This window comes from Hyla sarda, chromosome 2 (assembly GCF_029499605.1).
Source record: "Hyla sarda isolate aHylSar1 chromosome 2, aHylSar1.hap1, whole genome shotgun sequence".
NCBI lineage: Eukaryota > Metazoa > Chordata > Amphibia > Anura > Hylidae > Hyla > Hyla sarda.
This window is the reverse complement of record NC_079190.1, coordinates 7,953,434-7,972,928: the sequence shown is the minus strand read 5'-3', so window position 1 is coordinate 7,972,928 and position 19,495 is coordinate 7,953,434. Positions and strand designations below refer to the sequence as shown.

Here is a 19,495-nt window from a genome sequence, read left to right as displayed (position 1 = left end):
TAAACAACCGCTTACATTTAAAGATCAATGTGGAAATTTGTATTAAGCATGTATTTAGCTACTGCTAAACATCCAAAAATTGAAGGCCCAAGGCCTGATGCATCAGAGAGGCAAGTAGTTCCTGAAAGACACAGAATGAGTCAGGAGCAGTCATTCGCAGTACCCAAGAGGGTTTCATAACCCCTTACATTTAAAGGACAACTGCAGCGCAATATACACTTATCCCCTATCTACAAGATAGGGAATAAGTGTTTGATCGCGGGTGGTCCGACCGCTGGGACCCCCCACGATCTCCTGTACGGGGGGTGTGCCTGACGCAGCATGACGTTGCGCCCGGCACGCCTCCTCCATGCATCTCTATGGGAGAGGCGGGGAGGCAGTGTTCGTGCCTCCCCGGCTGCCCCATAGAACTATATGGGGACGGGGAGGAGACGGGGCATCACCGTCGACCTCTAGGTCGACGCTACGCCCCTTAGCGCTCACTATGAGCGCTAATGGCGGCGCATCGTTAGGGAGATCTCGGGGGGTCCCAGCGGTCGGACCCCCCGCGATCAAACACTTATCCCCTATCTTGTACATAGGGGATAAGTGTATATTGTGCTGCAGTTGTCCTTTAACCCCTTAAGGACTCAGGGTTTTTCCGTTTTTGCACTTTCGTTTTTTCCTCCTTACCTTTTAAAAATCATAACCCTTTCAATTTTCCACCTAAAAATCCACATTATGGCTTATTTTTTGCGTCGCCAATTCTACTTTGCAGTGACATTAGTCGTTTCTACGCAGTGCATATTTCTGTAAAAATTACACCTTATCATTATTCTGTAGGTCCATACGGTTAAAATGATACCCTACTTATATAGGTTTGATTTTGTCGCACTTCTGGAAAAAATCATAACTACATGCAGGAAAATTTATACGTTTAAAAATGTCATTTTCTGACCCCTATAACTTTTTTATTTTGCCATGTACGGGGCGGTATGAGGACTCATTTTTTGCGCCGTGATCTGAAGTTTTTATTGGTGTGATTTTTGTTTTGATCTGACTTTTTAATCACTTTTTATTCATTTTTTAATGTTATAAAAAGTTACCAAAATACGCTTTTTTGGACTTTGGAATTTTTTTGCGCATACGCCATTGACCGTACGGCTTAATTAATGATATATTTTTATAGTTCGGACATTTACGCACGCGGCGATACCACATATGTTTATTTTTATTTTTTTTTACACTGTTTTATTTTTTTTATGGGAAAAGGGGGGTGATTCAAACTTTTATTAGGGAAGGGGTTAAATGACCTTTATTAATACTTTTTTTTAACTTTTTTTTTGCAGTGTTATAGGTCCCATAGGGACCTATAACACTGCACACACTGATCTCTCATCCTGATCACAGGCGTGTATTAACAAGCCTGTGATCAGCATTATCGGCGCTTGACTGCTCCTGTCTGGATCTCAGGCACGGAGCAGTCATTCGTCGATCGGACACCGAGGAGGCAGGTAAGAGCCCTCCCGGTGTCCGATCAGCTGTTCGGGACGCCGCGATTTCACCGCGGCGGTCCCGAACAGCCCGACTGAGCAGCCGGGATACTTTCAGTTTCACTTTAGAAGCGGCGGTCAGCTTTGACCGCCGCTTCTAAAGGGTTAATACCGCACATCGCCGCGATCGGCGATGTGTGGTATTAGCCGCGGGTCCCGGCCGTTGATTAGCGCCGGGACCCACGCGATATGATGCGGGATCGCGGCGCGATCCCGCTTCATATCGCGGGAGCCGGCGCAGGACGTAAATATACGTCCTGCGTCGTTAAGGGGTTAAAGATCAATGTTGACATTGTTGTATTTAGCTACTGCTAAACATCCAAAAATTGAAGGCCCAAGGCCAGAAGCATCATTGAGGCAAGTAGTTCCTGAAAGACACAGGAAGAGCCAGTACCAAAGAATGTTTCATAACCCTAATTGATAACCCAAGAGGGTTTCAGAACCAACCATAATTGGAAAATGTTGGTGTAGCAGCATGCTCAATCTACTGAGGCATCTGGCATTGGTGGCTGGAAATCCCTGATTCATCTTCACAAACGTCAGTCTCTCCACATTTTTAGTGGACAGACGAGTTCGCCTTGGGGTGACTATGGCCCCGGCCGCACTAAACACCCGCTCTGATGGCGCACTACTGGCCAGGCAGGAAAGCTTTTCCAGGGCAAACTCGTTGCGGCCATAAATCAAGTTTGGCTGCCCAGAAGTCTAGTGAATCTTCAATGGTTGTTGGCATGGACATGTCAAGGTATGCCACCCCCTCACCTGCTGGTTCAGGTCCTGCTCCATGTCTACCTGCTGCTGATGAGTTGCTTCACTATGCGGGTTAAGAAAGCTAGTCATCAGCGACTGTAGACTCAGGCTGCTGCTGATTGAGCTGGGACTGCTCCTGCCACCCCTCCCCTCCCCAGCAGCTATGACAGTGGAAGGTGAGCGCAGAGGGCCCCCCGAGTCAGACCTGCGAGTGGATGGACCATGTGGCCGATAGGCATCAGCCAACTGACTACGTAGAAACTCTCTGTAGTAGGTCAGTTTTTGCTCCCTCTCAGTGGGTGTAAAAAAGGCCCCCATTTTGGGACGATAGAGAGGGTCTAATAAGGTGGAGATCCAGAAGTCATCCCGCTGACGAATTTTGACAATTCGGGAGTCACTACGCAAGCAACTGAGCATGCATCATGCCATTTGCGCCAGTGACTCAGAGGGACTACCTGCCTCCATCTCCACTGCATACTGCCACGGTGTGTCTGGGTCCTCTGTCTTAACTTCCTCATAACCCTCCAGCTCCTCTGGCTGCTCCAGCTCCTCCTCTCCTGTCCGATGACTAGAAACACCGGCCATCTCATCCAACCTAAACTGGGCTCCGCTCTGCCCCTCATCATCCTCCTCCTCCAATTCAGCCCCCACAGGGCTCATGTAGCCTTGAGATGTAGGCGCAACGTCTCCATTGCCGTGACCAGCCATGGTTTCAATCATTTGTTGTAGGAAATGTAGGAGTGGAATTACGTCGTTCATGGCGTAATCCAGGCGATTTACAAATAATATGGCTTCCTCGAAGGGCCTCAGCAAACGGCAGGTGTCACGTATGAGCTGCCACTGGTTCACATTGAAGTTACACAGGGGAGTACTCCTATCTGCTTGGATCATCAAGAAATCGGTGATAGCTTTTCTTTGTTAGCATAGTCTGTCCAACATATGGAGGGTGGAATTCCAACATGTGGCAACGTCACAAATAAGACTATGTTGTGGGATACCGTTCTGACGCTGCAGCTCAAGGAAGGTGTGCTTGGCGGTGTACGAGTGGCTAAGGTGCATGCACAGTTTTCTTGCCATTTTCAGGATGTTTTGCAAATGGGGTGAAAACTTGAGGAAGTGCTTGACAACCAAGTTCAACACGTGTGCCATGCAGGGCGCATGTTTCACACTTCTTAGTCGCAGCGCGGACACGAGGTTCTTCCCGTTGTGGGTCACAATGTTCCTATTTCCAGATTTCATGGAGTAAGCCATACTCGGATTTCTTTAAGAATGAACTTTAGCAGTTCCTCCCCTATGTGACTCAGTTCGCCAAGGCAAACCATGTGAAGAACAGCTTGACACCGCCGTGCCCTACACAGATGGTACGATGAAGGGCCACCGAGATTTGGACGTGCAGTGGAGGCCGAGGACACGGTGGAGGATGAGGAGGCGGTGTCGCACACTGTAACAGGACCAACTGCCTGGGAGCAAGAGCATTGTGGAGGAAGCGGTGTGACCTGTCCAAGTTGCTGTTGTGGCTGTGCAGGAACCACATTTCCCAGTGGGCCGTAAAAGACAAGTACTGTCCCTGCCTGTAGTTACAGCTCCACACGTCGGCGCTGCCGTCCACTTTTGAACACACCGACAGGCTCAAGGACTGGCCCATCTTCTCTTGTACAAACTTATGCATGGCTGGTACTGCCTTCTTCGCAAAGAAATGATGGCTTGGGACTCTCCACCTCGGCTCGGCACAAGCCATCAATTCTCTGAAAGGTGCAGAGTCCACCACTTGAAAAGGGAGGGACTGCAACACCAGCAACTTGGACAGGAGCACATTCAACTTCTGCGCCGTTGGATGAGTGGGCGCATACTGTTGTCTCTTGGACATGGCTTCGCCGATGGATTGTTGGCGGAATGACTGACTAAAAGCGGGAGAAGCAGGAGTGACAGAAGGATGGTTTGACAAACAGCTCCCTTCGGCTGAGGTCGTGGAGCCTTGGCTGGATGAAGGAGGGAGTGGATGGCCACTGGGTGATGCAGCAGGCTGGACCACTACATTGGAGCCACGGTTCTCCCAGGCCGCTTTATGGTGGCGAAGCATGTGTTGACGCAGGGGCGTGGTGCCCACATTGGGACCCTGGCCACGCTTCACCTTCTGCCAACAGATCTTACATGTGGCTACGTGAACCTCCTCCGGATGCCTTATGAAAAACTTCCACACCGCCGAGTAGCTGAGTTTCCCACCCGCAGTCCGCACTAATTGACTGCTACTGGCGCCGTCTCCAGGAACCCCTGTTCTACTACCTCACGGAAAGGTAGGCTGCCGCGAATCAGGTGGACTCCCCCGGGCACGTTTGGCTCCTGAATTTCCACTACTGCCACCACGCTGACTGCCAACCGTGCTACCGCCTTGCTGCCTCAAGGGCAACCTGCAACTCTCTTCTCCTGATGATGATGAAGCCCCTTCTGCACCCGGCTCCCAATTGCGATCGGCTTCATCATCATCAACAGTTGTGTGCATGTCACTGATGTCCTCCTCAGGTTCCCCAACAGTGTCTGCTTCAGGACCCTGAACACTTACAACACCGCCTCCCACGTCACTCTCCGCATCACTACTTGGCCACCTAGCGGAGCAAGCGACACATGTCTCCTCCCCTTCTTGGCTGTCCAGTAGCTGCTAGATCGTCCTCAGTAAATAGTGGAGCTGAACCCACAGCATAAGATACTTCTTTAGGAGAGGGAACAGCATAGTACAAAGGCAATGGGAGGACAGGGACTGCTCCCGGGCCATGCCAACTGAGGGTTGTGTCTGAGGAACCCACCGACTGTTGACTGGGGGTGCCAGATGTCACTTGTGATGATGTGGATGAGCGTGTTAACCAATCGACGATGGCAGATGGGTTGCTGGTCGAGACACGACCGCTGGCTGATAACGGGAGCTCAGGCCTCTCGCTGCGACTCCTGCTGCCACTCGCCCCAAGTCTGCTGCCAACTCTGCCTGAAGTATTTAGGCCTCTGCCACTCCTCTGTGCACGTCCTGGCACTTCTCTGCCTGACATAATTAGTGCGTATATGAGGGTATTACAATACGCTACACTACTCTTTAACCCCTTAAGGACTGAGCCCTTTTTCACCTTAAGGACTCGGCCATTTTTTGCAAATCTGACCACTGTCACTTTAAACATTAATAACTCTGGAATGCTTTTAATTATCATTCTGATTCCAAGATTGTTTTTTCGTGACATATTGTACTTTAAAATAGTGGTAAAATTTTTTGGTAACTTGCATCCTTTCTTGGTGAAAAATCCCAAAATTTTATCAAAAATTTGAAAATTTTGCATTTTTCTAACTTTGAAGCTCTCTGCTTGTAAGGAAAATGGATATTCAAAATAATTTTTTTTGGGTTCACATATACTATTTCTACTTTATGTTTGCATCATAAAATTGATGAGTTTTTACTTTTGGAAGACACCAGAGGGCTTCAAAGTTCCGCAGCAATTTTCCAATTTTTCACAAAATTTTGAAACTCGCTTTTTTTCAGGGACCAGTTCAGGTTTGAAGTGGATTTGAAGGGTCTTCATATTAGAAATACCCCATAAATGACCCCATTATAAAAACTGCACCCCCAAAAGTATTCAAAATGACATTCAGTAAGCATTTTAACCCTTTAGGGGTTTCACAGGAATAGCAGCAAAGTGAAGGAGAAAATTCACAATCTTCATTTTTTACACTCGCATGATCTTGTAGACCCAATTTTTAAAAAGGAGAACATTTTTACTTGTATTTGAAACCCTATTTCTCTTGAGTAAGCACATACCTCATATGTCTATGTTAATTGTTCGGCGGGCGCAGTAGAGGGCTCAGAAGGGAAGGAGCGTCAAATGGTTTTTGGGGGGCATGTCACCTTTAGGAAGCCCCTATGGTGCCAGAACAGCAAAAAAAAACCACATGGCATACCATTTTGGAAACTAGACCCCTCGGGGAACGTAACAAGGGGTAATGTGAACCTTAATACCCCACAGGTGATTCCCGACTTTTGCATATGTAAAAAAAAAAAAAAAAATTTACCTAAAATGCTTGGTTTCCCAAAAGTTTTACATTTTTAAAAAGGGTAATAGCAGAAAATACCCCCCAAAATTTAAAGCCCAATTTCTCCCGATTCAGAAAACACCCCATATGGGGGTGAAAAGTGCTCTGCTGGCGCACTACAGGTCTCAGAAGAGAAGGAGTCACATTTGGCTTTTTTTAAGGAAATTTTGCTCTGGGGGCATGCCGCATTTAGGAAGCCCCTATGGTGCCAGGACAGCAAAAAAAAACACATGGCATACCATTTTGGAAACTAGACCCCTCGGGGAACATAACAAGGGGTAAAGTGAACCTTAATATCTTACAGGTGTTTCACGACTTTTTTGTATGTAAAAAAAAAAAAAAATTACCTAAAATGCTTGGTTTCCCAAAAAATGTACATTTATGCAAAGGGTTAAAGCAGAAAATACCCCCCAAAATTTGAAGCCTAATTTCTCCCGATTCAGAAAACACCCCATATGGGGGTGAAAAGTGCTCTGCTGGCGCACTACAGGTCTCAGAAGAGAAGGAGTCACATTTGGCTTTTTAAAATCAAATTTTGCTCTGGGGGCATGCCGCATTTAGGAAGCCCCTATGGTGCCAGGACAGCAAAAAAAATAAACACATGGCATACTATTTTGGAAACTAGAGCCCTCGGGGAATGTAACAAGGGGTTAAGTGAACCTTAATACCCCACAGGCGTTTCACGACTATTGCATATGTAAAAAAATATATATTTTTTTTTAACTAAAATGCTTCTTTTCCCAAAAATTTTACATTTTTAAAAAAGGTAAACGCAGAAAATACCCCCCAAAATTTGTAACACAATTTTTCCCGAGTACGACGATACTCCATATGTGACCCTCAACTGTTGCCTTGAAATATGACAGGGCTCCAAAGTCAGAGCGCCATGCGCATTTGAGGCCTAAATAAGGGATTGCATAGGGGTGGACATAGGGGAATTCTACGCCAGTGATTCCCAAACAGGGTGCCTCCAGCTGTTGTAAAACTCCCAGCATGCCTGGACAGTCAGTGGCTGTCTGGCAATACTGGGAGTAGTTGTTTTGCAACAGCTGGAGGCTCCATTTTGGAAACTGTGGCGTACCAGACGTTTTTCATTTTTATTGGGGAGGGGAGGGGGGGCTGTGTAGGGGTATGTGTATATGTAGTGTTTTTTAGGGTACAGTTGCATGGGCGGGGGATCACAGTAGTTTCTCGCTGGAAGTTTGAGCTGTTGCAGAAAATTTGGCGCAGCTCAAACTTGCAGCCTGATACTTACTGTAAGCCTCCGCCCATGTGAGTGTACCCTGTACGTTCACATTGGGGGGGGGGGGACATCCAGCTGTTGCAAAACTACAACTCCCAGCATGCGCTGACAGACTGTACAAGCTGAGAGTTTTAGTTTTGCAACAGCTGTAGGCACACTGGTTATGTATCACTGAGTTTGTGACCTTACTCAGTGTTTCAAAACCAGTGTGCCTCCAGCTGTTGCAAAACTACAACTCCCAGCATGTATGGTGCATGGTGTAAGGTGACTGCTGGGAGTTGTAGTTTGCAACAGCTGGAGGCACACCGGTCGTGAAACACTGAGTTAGGTTAAAAAAAACTGAGTTTCACAACCAGTGTGCCTTCAGCTGTTGCAAAACTACAACTCTTAGCAGTCACCGACAGCCAATGGGCATGCTGGGAGTTGTAGTTATGCAACCAGCAGATGCACCACTACAACTCCCAGCATGCACTTTAGCTGTTTGTGCAAGCTGGGAGTTGTAGTTATACAACAGCTGAAGGTACACTTTTCCATAGAAAAAATGTGCCCCCAGCTGTTGCAAAACCATAAGTCCCAGCATGCCCATAAGGGAATGCTGGGAGTTGAGGTGGTCTGCCTCCTGCTGTTGCATAACTACTGCTCCCAGCATGCCCTTTTTGCATGCTGGGAGCTGTTGCTAAGCAACAGCAGGAGGCTGTAACTCACCTCCTGCTGCTGCTCCGTCACAGGACTGTCCCTCGCCGCCGCTCCTGGGGCCCCGATCCCAACATGGACGTCGGGGATCGGGGTCCCCAGCACCCGGGGTCGTCTTCCCACACCCGCTCACGTCCTCCGGAAGGGGGGCGGAGCGGGTGCGTGAGTGACACCCGCAGCAGGCGCCCTGATTGGTCGGCCGGTAATCCGACCGACGAATAAAGGCGATCATGAGGTGGCACCAGTGCCACCTCACCCCTGCAGGCTCTGGCTGTTCGGGGCCGTCAGAGACGGCCCCGAACAGCCAGTAATTCCGGGTCACTGGAGACCCGGTTGACCCGGAATCGCTGCAGATCGCTGGACTGAATTGTCCAGCGATCTGCGGCCATCGCCAACATGGGGGGGCATAATGACCCCTCTGGGCAATATGCCGGGATGCCTGCTGAATGATTTCAGCAGGCATCCGGCTCCGGTCCCCAACCGGCTAGCGGTGGGGACCGGAATTCCCACGGGCGTATGGATACGCCCTGCGTCCTTAAGAGGTTAAACAGTATTTGTCTAGAACAGCAGCAGGTGATTACTTACGGCTGTCTTTGAACAGTATGTAGGCCCTTTACAGAGTAACAGGTACTAGATGGTACAATACTTGGATGTACCTATGCGGTATGCACTGATGGGGGCAGTAATATGCCTAACTGTACGCAGGAAAAACTCTGTATTTTTGTATAACACCATCCGGTGAATACTATTGTTTGGACTTTGACGGTATGGAGCACCTTGACAGCTTAACAGGTACTAAATGGTACACATGCACTACAGTCCACTGAACAATCACGTATTTCTGAACAGCAGCAGGACCCAACAGTGCAGCACCACAAAAAAAAAAAAATCCAGGCATTAAACCCTAAATTGCCCTCTGTCACACAATTCTGAGCAGAAGGAGATTTGAGGAGCAAAAAATAAATAAATAAAAAAACTCATTTGGGCTGAAAAATGAGGAGAAGATGCTTCAGAAAGTTCCGGCAGCTTGGAGTTCTGTGTGAGGCAGCTGACAGCTATCTGCCCCTCTCTGCTGCCTTGCAACAATTCGGAACGTTGAGCATGCTTCATTTGTCTTTTGTTTTATATTTTTACTCCTTGGGTAAAAACTGTTCTAGGTAAAATCCCCTCAAAGGACAAGGGGGCACTTTTAATGAACCTGTACGGTGGATGGAATAAATGTAAATAAAATTAAAAAAATACTGCTATTTGGTCACATCACATCCCAGAAAATATTGAATTAAAAGTGATCAAAAGTCACATATACACAGCAGAGGCCGATAGGGGGGGAAAGATTCTCCCAAAAATCGTGTCATCTGTGTAGCGCTCTCCTCCGGAAGGTCTGTGTCTGGATTTGGGCAAATAACCAACCAAATACGGACTTTATCAAATAAAAAATATTTATTCAAAGCATGCAAGTAAAATGACGCGTTTCGAAGGGCGGGACCCCCTCTTCATCAGGTTTCCTGGATTACGACACAGAAAATAAGCCCTCAAAAAGAGAAAGTTATAGAGGTCAGAATAGAGTGATTTTAAACATACAAAATTTGTTTTACATTTTTTTTTTTTTTTTTTTAAAAGGTAGTATAGTTATAGCAAAGAATGTAAGCATGGGTATTATTTTAATTTTGACCCACCAAATAAAGAAAAACATGTACATTTTACACTATATACACCGCAGGAGAAATGCTAGCACAGGCTTCCAGTATCCGTATACACTGCTATACACTGCTATATACACCGCAGGAGAAATGCTAGCACAGGCTTCCAGTATCCGTATACACTGATATACACTACTATATACACCACATGAGAAATGCTAGCACAGGCTTCCAGTATCCGTATACACTGCTATATACTACCATATACACCGCAGGAGAAATGCTAGCACAGGCCTCCAGTATCCGTATACACTGCTATATACTACTATATACACCGCAGGAGAAATGCTAGCACAGGCTTCCAGTATCCATATACACTGCTATATACTACTATATACACCACAGGAGAAATGCTAGCACAGGCTTCCAGTATCCATATACACTGCTATATACTACTATATACACCGCAGGAGAAATGCTAGCACAGGCTTCCAGTATCCATATACACTGCTATATACTACTATATACACCACAGGAGAAATGCTAGCACAGGCTTCCAGTATCCATATATACTGCTATATGCTACTATATACACTGCAGGAGAAATGCTAGCACAGGCTTCCAGTATCCATATACACTGCTATATACTACTATATACACTGCAGGAGAAATGCTAGAACAGGCTTCCAGTATCTGTATAAACTGCTATATACACCGCAGGAGAAATGCTAGCACAGGCTTCCAGTATCCGTATACACTGCTATATACTACTATATACACCGCAGGAGAAATGCTAGCACAGGCTTCCAGTATCCGTATACACTGCTATATACTACTATATACACTGCAGGAGAAATGCTAGCACAGGCTTCCAGTATCCGTATACACTGCTATATACTACTATATACACCGCAGGAGAAATTCTAGCACTGGCTTCCAGTATCCATATACACTGCTATATACTACTATATACACACCGCAGGAGAAATGCTAGCACAGGCTTCCAGTATCTGTAGTTTCAGGTGCTGCACATCTCGTATCTTCACAGCATAGACAATTGCCTTCAGATGACCCCAAAGATAAAAGTCTAAGGGGGTCAGATCGGGAGACCTTGGGGGCCATTCAACTGGCCCACGACGACCAATCCACTTTCCAGGAAACTGTTCATCTAGGAATGCTCGGACCTGACACCCATAATGAGGTGGTCACCATCAGGGAACATGCAGCTTCAGTGCATAAAGAGGGAAACATCATCATGGAGCAATTTCACATATCCAGTGGCCTTGAGGTTTCCATTGATGAAGAATGGCCCCACTATCTTTGTACCCCATATACCACACCATACCATCAATATTTGTGTTCAACAGTCTTGGAGGGATCTATCCAATGTGGGTTAGTGTCAGACCAATAGCGGTGGTTTTGTTTGTTAACTTCACCATTCACATAAAAGTTTCCTCATCACTGAATAAAATCTTCTGCGTAAACTGAGGGTCCTGTTCACATTATTGTTTTGCCCATTCTGCAGCACCTGAAACTACGGATACTGGAAGCCTGTGCTAGCATTTCTCCTGCGGTGTATATAGTGGTATATAGCAGTGTATACGCATACTGGAAGCCTGTGCTAGCATTTATCCTGCGGTGTATATAGTAGTATATAGCAGTGTATACAGATACTGGAGGCCTGTGCTAGCATTTCTCCTGCGGTGTATATAGTAGTATATGGCGGTGTATATACGGATACTGGAAGCCTGTGCTAGCATTTCTCCTGCGGTGTATATAGTAGTATATAGCAGTGTATACGGATACTGGAAGCCTGTGCTAGCATTTCTCCTGTGGTGTATATAGTAGTATATAGCAGTGTATACGGATACTGGAAGCCTGTGCTAGCATTTATCCTGCGGTGTATATAGTAGTATATAGCAGTGTATACAGATACTGGAGGCCTGTGCTAGCATTTCTCCTGCGGTGTATATAGTAGTATATGGCAGTGTATACGGATACTGGAAGCCTGTGCTAGCATTTCTCCTGTGGTGTATATAGTGGTATATAGCAGTATATACGGATACTGGAGGCCTGTGCTAGCATTTCTCCTGCGGTGTATATAGTAGTATATAGCAGTGTATACGGATACTGGAAGCCTGTGCTAGCATTTCTCCTGTGGTGTATATAGTAGTATATAGCAGTGTATACGGATACTGGAAGCCTGTGCTAGCATTTCTCCTGCGTTGTATATAGTAGTATATAGTAGTATATACGGATACTGGAAGCCTGTGCTAGCATTTCTCCTGCGGTGTATATAGTAGTATATAGCAGTGTATACGGATACTGGAAGCCTGTGCTAGCATTTCTCCTGCGGTGTATATAGCAGTTTATACAGATACTGGAAGCCTGTTCTAGCATTTCTCCTGCAGTGTATATAGTAGTATATAGCAGTGTATATGGATACTGGAAGCTTGGCTAGCATTTCTCCTGCTGTGTATATAGTAGTATATAGCAGTGTAAACGGATACTGGAAGCCTGTGCTAGCATTTCTCCTGCAGTGTATATAGTAGTATATAGCAGTGTATATGGATACTGGAAGCCTGTGCTAGCATTTCTCCTGTGGTGTATATAGTGGTATATAGCAGTGTATACGGATACTGGAAGCCTGTGCTAGCATTTCTCCTGCGGTGTATATAGTAGTATATAGCAGTGTATACAGATACTGGAAGCCTGTGCTAGCATTTCTCCTGCAGTGTATATACTAGTATATAGCAGTGTATACGGATACTGGAGCCCTGTGCTAGCATTTCTCCTGCAGTGTATATAGTAGTATATAGTAGTATATAGAGAAGAGGGTTGCATTGACAATCCAACACAATGGGCAGCACATTGAACACATTTTATAAGTGGTCAGAAACCTGTAAATAACTCATGAAAGAATAAAGTTACATTAAAACCAAGCACATCATTGTTTTTGTGGTGAAATTCCCAATAAGTTTGATGTGTCACATGACCCTCTTCCTATTGAAAAAACTAAAGTTGGATTCAAAATGGCCGACTTCAAAATGGCCGCCATGGTCACCACCCATCTTGAAAAGTTTCCCCCCTCACATATACTAATGTGCCACAAACAGGAAGTTAATATCACCAACCATTCCCATTTTATTAAGGTGTATCCATATAAATGGCCCACCCTGTATAGAGTATATTGGGTGTATATAAGGTGTATCCATATAAATGGCGCACCCTGTATAGAGTATATAGGGTGTATATAAGGTGTATCCATATAAATGGCCATCCCTGTATAGAGTATATAGGGTGTATATAAGGTGTATCCATAGAAATGGCGCACCCTGTATAGAGTATATAGGGTGTATATAAGGTGTATCCATATAAATGGCCCACCCTGTATAGAGTATATAGGGTGTATATAAGGTGTATCCATATAAATGGCGCACCTTGTATAGAGTATATAGGGTGTATATAAGGTGTATCCATATAAATGGCCCACCCTGTATAGAGTATATAGGGTGTATATAAGGTGTATCCATATAAATGGCGCACCTTGTATAGAGTATATAGGGTGTAAATAAGGTGTATCCATATAAATGGCCCACCCTGTATAGAGTATATAGGGTGTATATAAGGTGCATCCATATAAATGGCGCACCTTGTATAGAGTATATAGGGTGTACATAAGGTGTATCCATAGAAATGGCGCACCCTGTATAGAGTATATAGGGTGTATATAAGGTGTATCCATAGAAATGGCCCACCCTGTATAGAGTATATTGGGTGTATATAAGGTGTATCCCTATAAATGGCGCACCCTGTATAGAGTATATTGGGTGTATATAAGGTGTATCCCTATAAATGGCGCACCCTGTATAGAGTATATAGGGTGTATATAAGGTGTATCCATATAAATGGCGCACCCTGTATAGAGTATACAGGGTGTATATAAGGTGTATCCATATAAATGGCGCACCCTGTATAGAGTATATAGGGTGTATATAAGGTGTATCCATATAAATGGCCATCCCTGTATAGAGTATATAGGGTGTATATAAGGTGTATCCATATAAATGGCGCACTGTATAGAGTATATAGGGTATATATAAGGTGTATCCATATAAATGGCGCACCCTGTAGATTGGTATCCAATAACAATAGAGGCTTACACCATTTAGGATTCTTACTTAATAATTAAGTGGTACAACTTGAGTACTTACATGACACCAGATAATGACTTAAAAGCAACAGTGCATTATACCTCAAAAGCCCCCCATGACCTTTGGATGTGTGAAATGTACCTTCCTGTATATGCACAAAATGTTTTCATGTTACAAGTTTTTTTGCTCTGCATCTAAACTGAATGATAAACGGACTATGAATTCTGACGAAGGATCAGACTACACAGGGAGGGATTGTATTCTGTAAAACACATAGGTCTGAATAGGAGCTGTAAATGGAGGCGGAGGTGAAGTCCAGGCTGTTTCTAAAGTTCCTGCATTGTTAAACATTTTAAATAAAGGGAACTTGTTGCTAGTTTTATGTTGTCTAAACCATGAGCAGCATGAAATAGTGACAGGGAACCACAGCACGGTGATCTAAGATGCATTCGGACTGGCTGGAGTAAATATACATATATATATATATATATATATATATATATATATATAGAATTTGGACCAGGAATTGAACTCTAAGTATTCTGGGCAGGTGCCCTGTGTTAAAGGTGAGTGTCACTGTTTTAAGCTGATTTTGATTTGGGCAGCATGAAACTGGTAACAGATTCCCTTTAAACTGAATTTAACTTAAATTTAAAGAGTACCTATCTTCAACTACACTTTCCCTAATCCCCCTCCCCATCTGTCCCTGACTCTAACTATCTCTATCCCTGTCCATTTTTAAATTCAAAATCCCCTGTAAATACCTATTTTCTTCTATCTTTGGTAGCTCAGTTTGGAGCTGTGTGCGAGGGAAGGAAGGGGGCGTGGCCCACCAGGCGCGACATCATCTGATGCCTGTCAGGGCCAGCTTCTGCCCTTCTTCCTGTATGTATGATCATCACTATTTATAATATATGCCAAAGGAAGACCTCGATCACACATATGGGATACTCCAGGGCAGACCCGATGTGTCCTAAATGCAGAACAAGCGCCGGCTCTCCTTGTCAGGGGGCGGAGCCTTAAGACGCTGCTGGCCGGCCGAGTCAGGAGCGCGCCCTGCACTGGTGCGAGCGCAGCGCTCGCTCCCATCTGTCTGATTGACAGGCTGGGAGCTGCGCTGAGCTCGTCACGTGCTCAGGCAGCATCTGCAATTTCTGAAAACGCTTGCGGCCTGGACTCCTAGGGAGATCCCTAGTGGCCACATTTTCAAATTGAAAATAGACATAGAATAAAGCATTTTTTTAAATACATCCAATTAGAAAGTTGTTTAATATTTAATAAACTGTAACAGATCAAAACATTTTTTGATGATAGGTACTCTTTAACTTTGGCACATGTTGGGTACTCCAGTGGATAACAATTATTTTTATATAGACCGGCTCATTAAGTTAAACAGATTTAAACAGAAATTACTTCTAAATGCTCCAGAGGAAGTTCTTTTTTTTATTTTAATTTCTTTGCTCTCTGCTGACACCTCTGTCCATGTTAGGAACTGTCCAGAACAGGAGCAAATCACCATAGCAAACCTCTCCTGCTCTGGACAGTTCCTGACACAGACAGAGGTGTCAGCAAAGAACACAACGGTCAGACAGAAAAGAACAACCCAACTTTCTGTGGAGCATACAGCAGCTGATTAAGATTTATAAATAGAAGTAACTAACAAATCTGTTTAACTTTCTAGCACCAGTTGATTTGAAAAAAAAAAATGTTTTTCACTGGAGTACCCCTTTAAATATAAAATGATCTCACAGACAGCGCTTTACTTATTTGTACCCAATGCCTGCTTCTGAATAATTTCCTTTAAAGTCTGAATCATCTTTTTCTTTAAAGCCTCTGTCCGTATCCCATAGATCAGAGGATTTAGGGTAATGGAGACCATCATTCCGCCAATTGAGAATACAGTGTTTGTCTCCGTAGATAGGTAACCACCATTTAACCTGTACCTGAAACCGACAAATAAAGTAGCTACCATGAAAGTAGAGTATGTGATTATGTGGGTCACCAGTGTGTGGATGGCTTTCTGGGAGGCTGCCATAGAGATCTTCACACAGACAAGAAATGTCCGTATGTAGCAGTATATTACACTGATTATGGAGACTGTGGTTGTCAGCAAAGTCCAAGTAATCCCCCAAGTGTCATTGATGGCTGTACTGGCACAAGCCAACCGGATAAGAGACGTTGTTTCACAGTACACATTTTGTATGCTATTACCACATAGTGCTAACCTGAAGAGCAACATGACCCCCACCAATCTGCCAATTAAGACCACCAACCAGATGATAGTCAAGGACTGTAGAGCCTTCTTATTGGTCATCAGAGAGTGGTATCTCAATGGAAAACCAACAGCCAAATATCTATCAATGGCCATGATGGTAAAAGTTAGTATCTCTACAAAAGCAAAGCTCTGAATAAAGAATGCTTGGGTCAGACATACTGACAGATAGATGGTGGTACATCCGGAGAACAAGTCTATGGTCAGCTTGGGGAGGAATGCTGAGCTGCCAACCATGACGTTCCCCACCAGGTTACATATGAAGACGTACATAGGTTCATGGAGGGATTCTTCTGTCCATACAACATACACAATTAATGTGGACAAGAACACTGTGCTGAGATATAATACAAGAGCGACCACAGAGTAGAAATATCTCAGGTTCTCCAATTCCACGAGACCTAAGAGAACAAAGTCATAGATGTCGAAGACCATAGACACATTTACCATTGTTGAAGACTTTGCTCAGGTTGATGTAGATAAACACTGCAGGGTTAGTAACGGCCTTACTGACTGGATCTACTTGCTTATGAAAATCAGGTTCTTATATAGAACTATATCAGTGGTAGGGAGTTCTTCTGAATAGAATACTACAGATGAGCAGCGGGAGGCACCAGGGACTTTTGCCCAGTGGATTCTAACTCCAGACTTTGACTGCAACTAATAAGATCATTGGAGACTTAGACATCTTCACTAATGAAGTTCTGTTTATCTGGATAAACTGCTGAGGGTGTTGTGATTCCATTTAGAATAATAAGAGAATCAGTGACCTCATATATAATGGTTAAGTCTATTATCCATAGACAGAGGATATTAAAGAGTACCTCTCATGATCTTGTTAAATTTTATAATTCGAATTCAAATAGAGAAAAAAAACAGACATGGTCGCACATCCACAACATGCACAATGATCTAAGAAAGGAGAAAGAAAAGAAAACCAGCTCACCGCCATTCATTGGTTGGAGTCAGGAGGATTTAGGGATGATTTGTTAAGCACAGAGCAAAAAGCCAATCCGTATCCTGGTGTCAAATGATCCAAATGAATAGTGTGATACTCCAGCTCCCCAAAAAATATATAATAAAAGTCCAAAATTTATTTCACATGATTAAAAGAAAAAACAAGCCCACTAGCCACTTCATGGCCACCTACAAGTAGCGGGTCCCTAATGTCCCTAGCATAATATGGTGCTGCACTGGGCGGCAACCACCACCACCGCAACTTCAGTACCCACAGGGGGAACTGTCCACTGGGAGAGCAGCCCCAATCCAGCCCAAACCAGACCCTGGGCTGCGCCTCTCCACAGACACGGCCCCGCGTCAGCAATGGACGTCGCACAGAGCAGCACCAGTGTGAACAGGTGTAAAAGCTCACTTACCATGTGCTTCCAGTCAAAGACTGGGAGGCTGCCAGAAAGAATGCAGCTTCCTGCCAATTTATATAGGCCTGGGCTGAGGGGGAGGGGCAGTGTACTGACCAAGTAAAAACGAAAAAACAGGGGGATAGAAAACACATTGGGGGAAATGTATCAACACCTGTGCAAAAGAAAAATTGACTAGTTGCCCATAGCAACAATCAGATCGCTTCTTTCATTTTTTGAAAAGGCCTCTAAATATTAAAGAAACAATCTGATTGGTTGCTATGGGGAAACTGGTCCACTTTTCCTCTGCACAGGTTTTGATAAATCTCCCATGATGTGAATTCAAATATTGAAAAAAAAAAAAAAAGTGAACTTTGTGACCTGTTAACTCTGGTGCTGTGCCGTGCAGCGTCCAATGCTGCCATGGTGCTGTGTTTGTGGGGAGGTGAGGCACAGGGTCTGGTTTGGGTGACATTGGGGCTGCTCTGCCAGTGGGCTATTCCCCCCTGTGGTGGATGTTTGGCTTTAAAGGAACCCGGCTCACGGCGCTGATCAACCAGACAGGTAGGTAAACTTAAAGGAGGATTTATTGACCAGAATGCAACACTTACACAACCACCCATCACCGGCGCAAGGACCTTTGTAAAGACCCGAGGAGCCGTGGCTAGACCGAAGGGGAGGGCTACAAATTGAAAGTGCCCTTCCGGAACCGCAAAGCGGAGGTACCGATGATGGCCCAGAAATATTGGCACATGGAGGTAGGCATCCTTGATGTCCACCGTTGAAAGAAACTCCTCTTGTTCCAGGGACGCCACTACCGAACGGAGGGATTCCATTCAGAAGTGGCAGATGAGAAGATGATGGTTGAGACGTTTGAGGTCCAAAATTGGACGCACAGAACCGTCCTTCTTGGGGACGACAAAAAGATTTGAATAGAAACCCCGAAACCGTTCCCCTGAAGGAACAGGAACAATCACCCCCTGAAGAAGCAGAGACTGGAGAGCCGCTTGAAACTGCCCGGGGGGTCCGGGAGCGAAAAAAGCGGTCCCTCGGAAGGGATGCAAATTCGATCCGGTAACCGTTGGACACCACGTCCCTGACCCAAGAGTCTTGAATGTGAGAGGTCCAAATGTCTCGAAAAAGTAAGAGACGACCTCCCACCCGAGAAGAAACCGCGGGTGGGGGCCTCACTTCATGCAGAAGTGGGCTTGCGGTTGCTGATTTGGGCGCAAAACGGCCAGTCCGGTTGGAGTCCAACTTCCAAGACGGGTGAGCCCGGAACGAGGGAGCCTTCTTATCCCGCGAGGGCGCCTGCCTGGACCCCTTGTTGGAGCTGGAGGTCCAAAAGGAAAAGGACTTCCTTTGAGAAGTAGGGCGAGCCTTATTTTGAGGTAACAAGGAACTCTTACCTCCCATTGCCTCGGAGATAATCTCATCAAGGCGTATGCCAAAAAGACGGCCACCCGTAAAGGGAAGCTCAATGAGAGATCTTTTGGAAGCGGCATCCGCATTCAAAGCTTTAAGCCACATAGAGCGGCGGAGAGCCGCTAGGTGACCTACAGCATATGCAGAACAACGGGCTGCCTGCATGGAAGCTGCGCACAGAAAATCTCCGGCCTTAGAGCATTGGAGAGCCAAAACAGATAGATCCTCCGGGGGAGATCTGGCTATGATATCCTGACGGAGCTTTTGGCACCACTCCGACAGGCCCTTGGACACCCATGTCGAGGCGAAGATGGGAAGAAGAGAAGAGCCAGCAGCTTCAGTGACAAATTTGCTAAATATTCC

The 19,495-nt window shown here is 45.3% G+C and overlaps 1 protein-coding gene across 1 annotated transcript; it reads right to left on the bottom strand.

Annotated features, from left to right (window-relative positions):
* Positions 1–15,836: 15,836 nt before the first annotated feature.
* LOC130357189 (olfactory receptor 1496-like) lies at positions 15,837–16,799 on the bottom strand. Its single transcript, XM_056559728.1, has one exon. The coding sequence runs from the start codon at positions 16,797–16,799 to the stop codon at positions 15,837–15,839; it is 963 nt and encodes a 320-aa protein (XP_056415703.1).
* Positions 16,800–19,495: the final 2,696 nt, after the last annotated feature.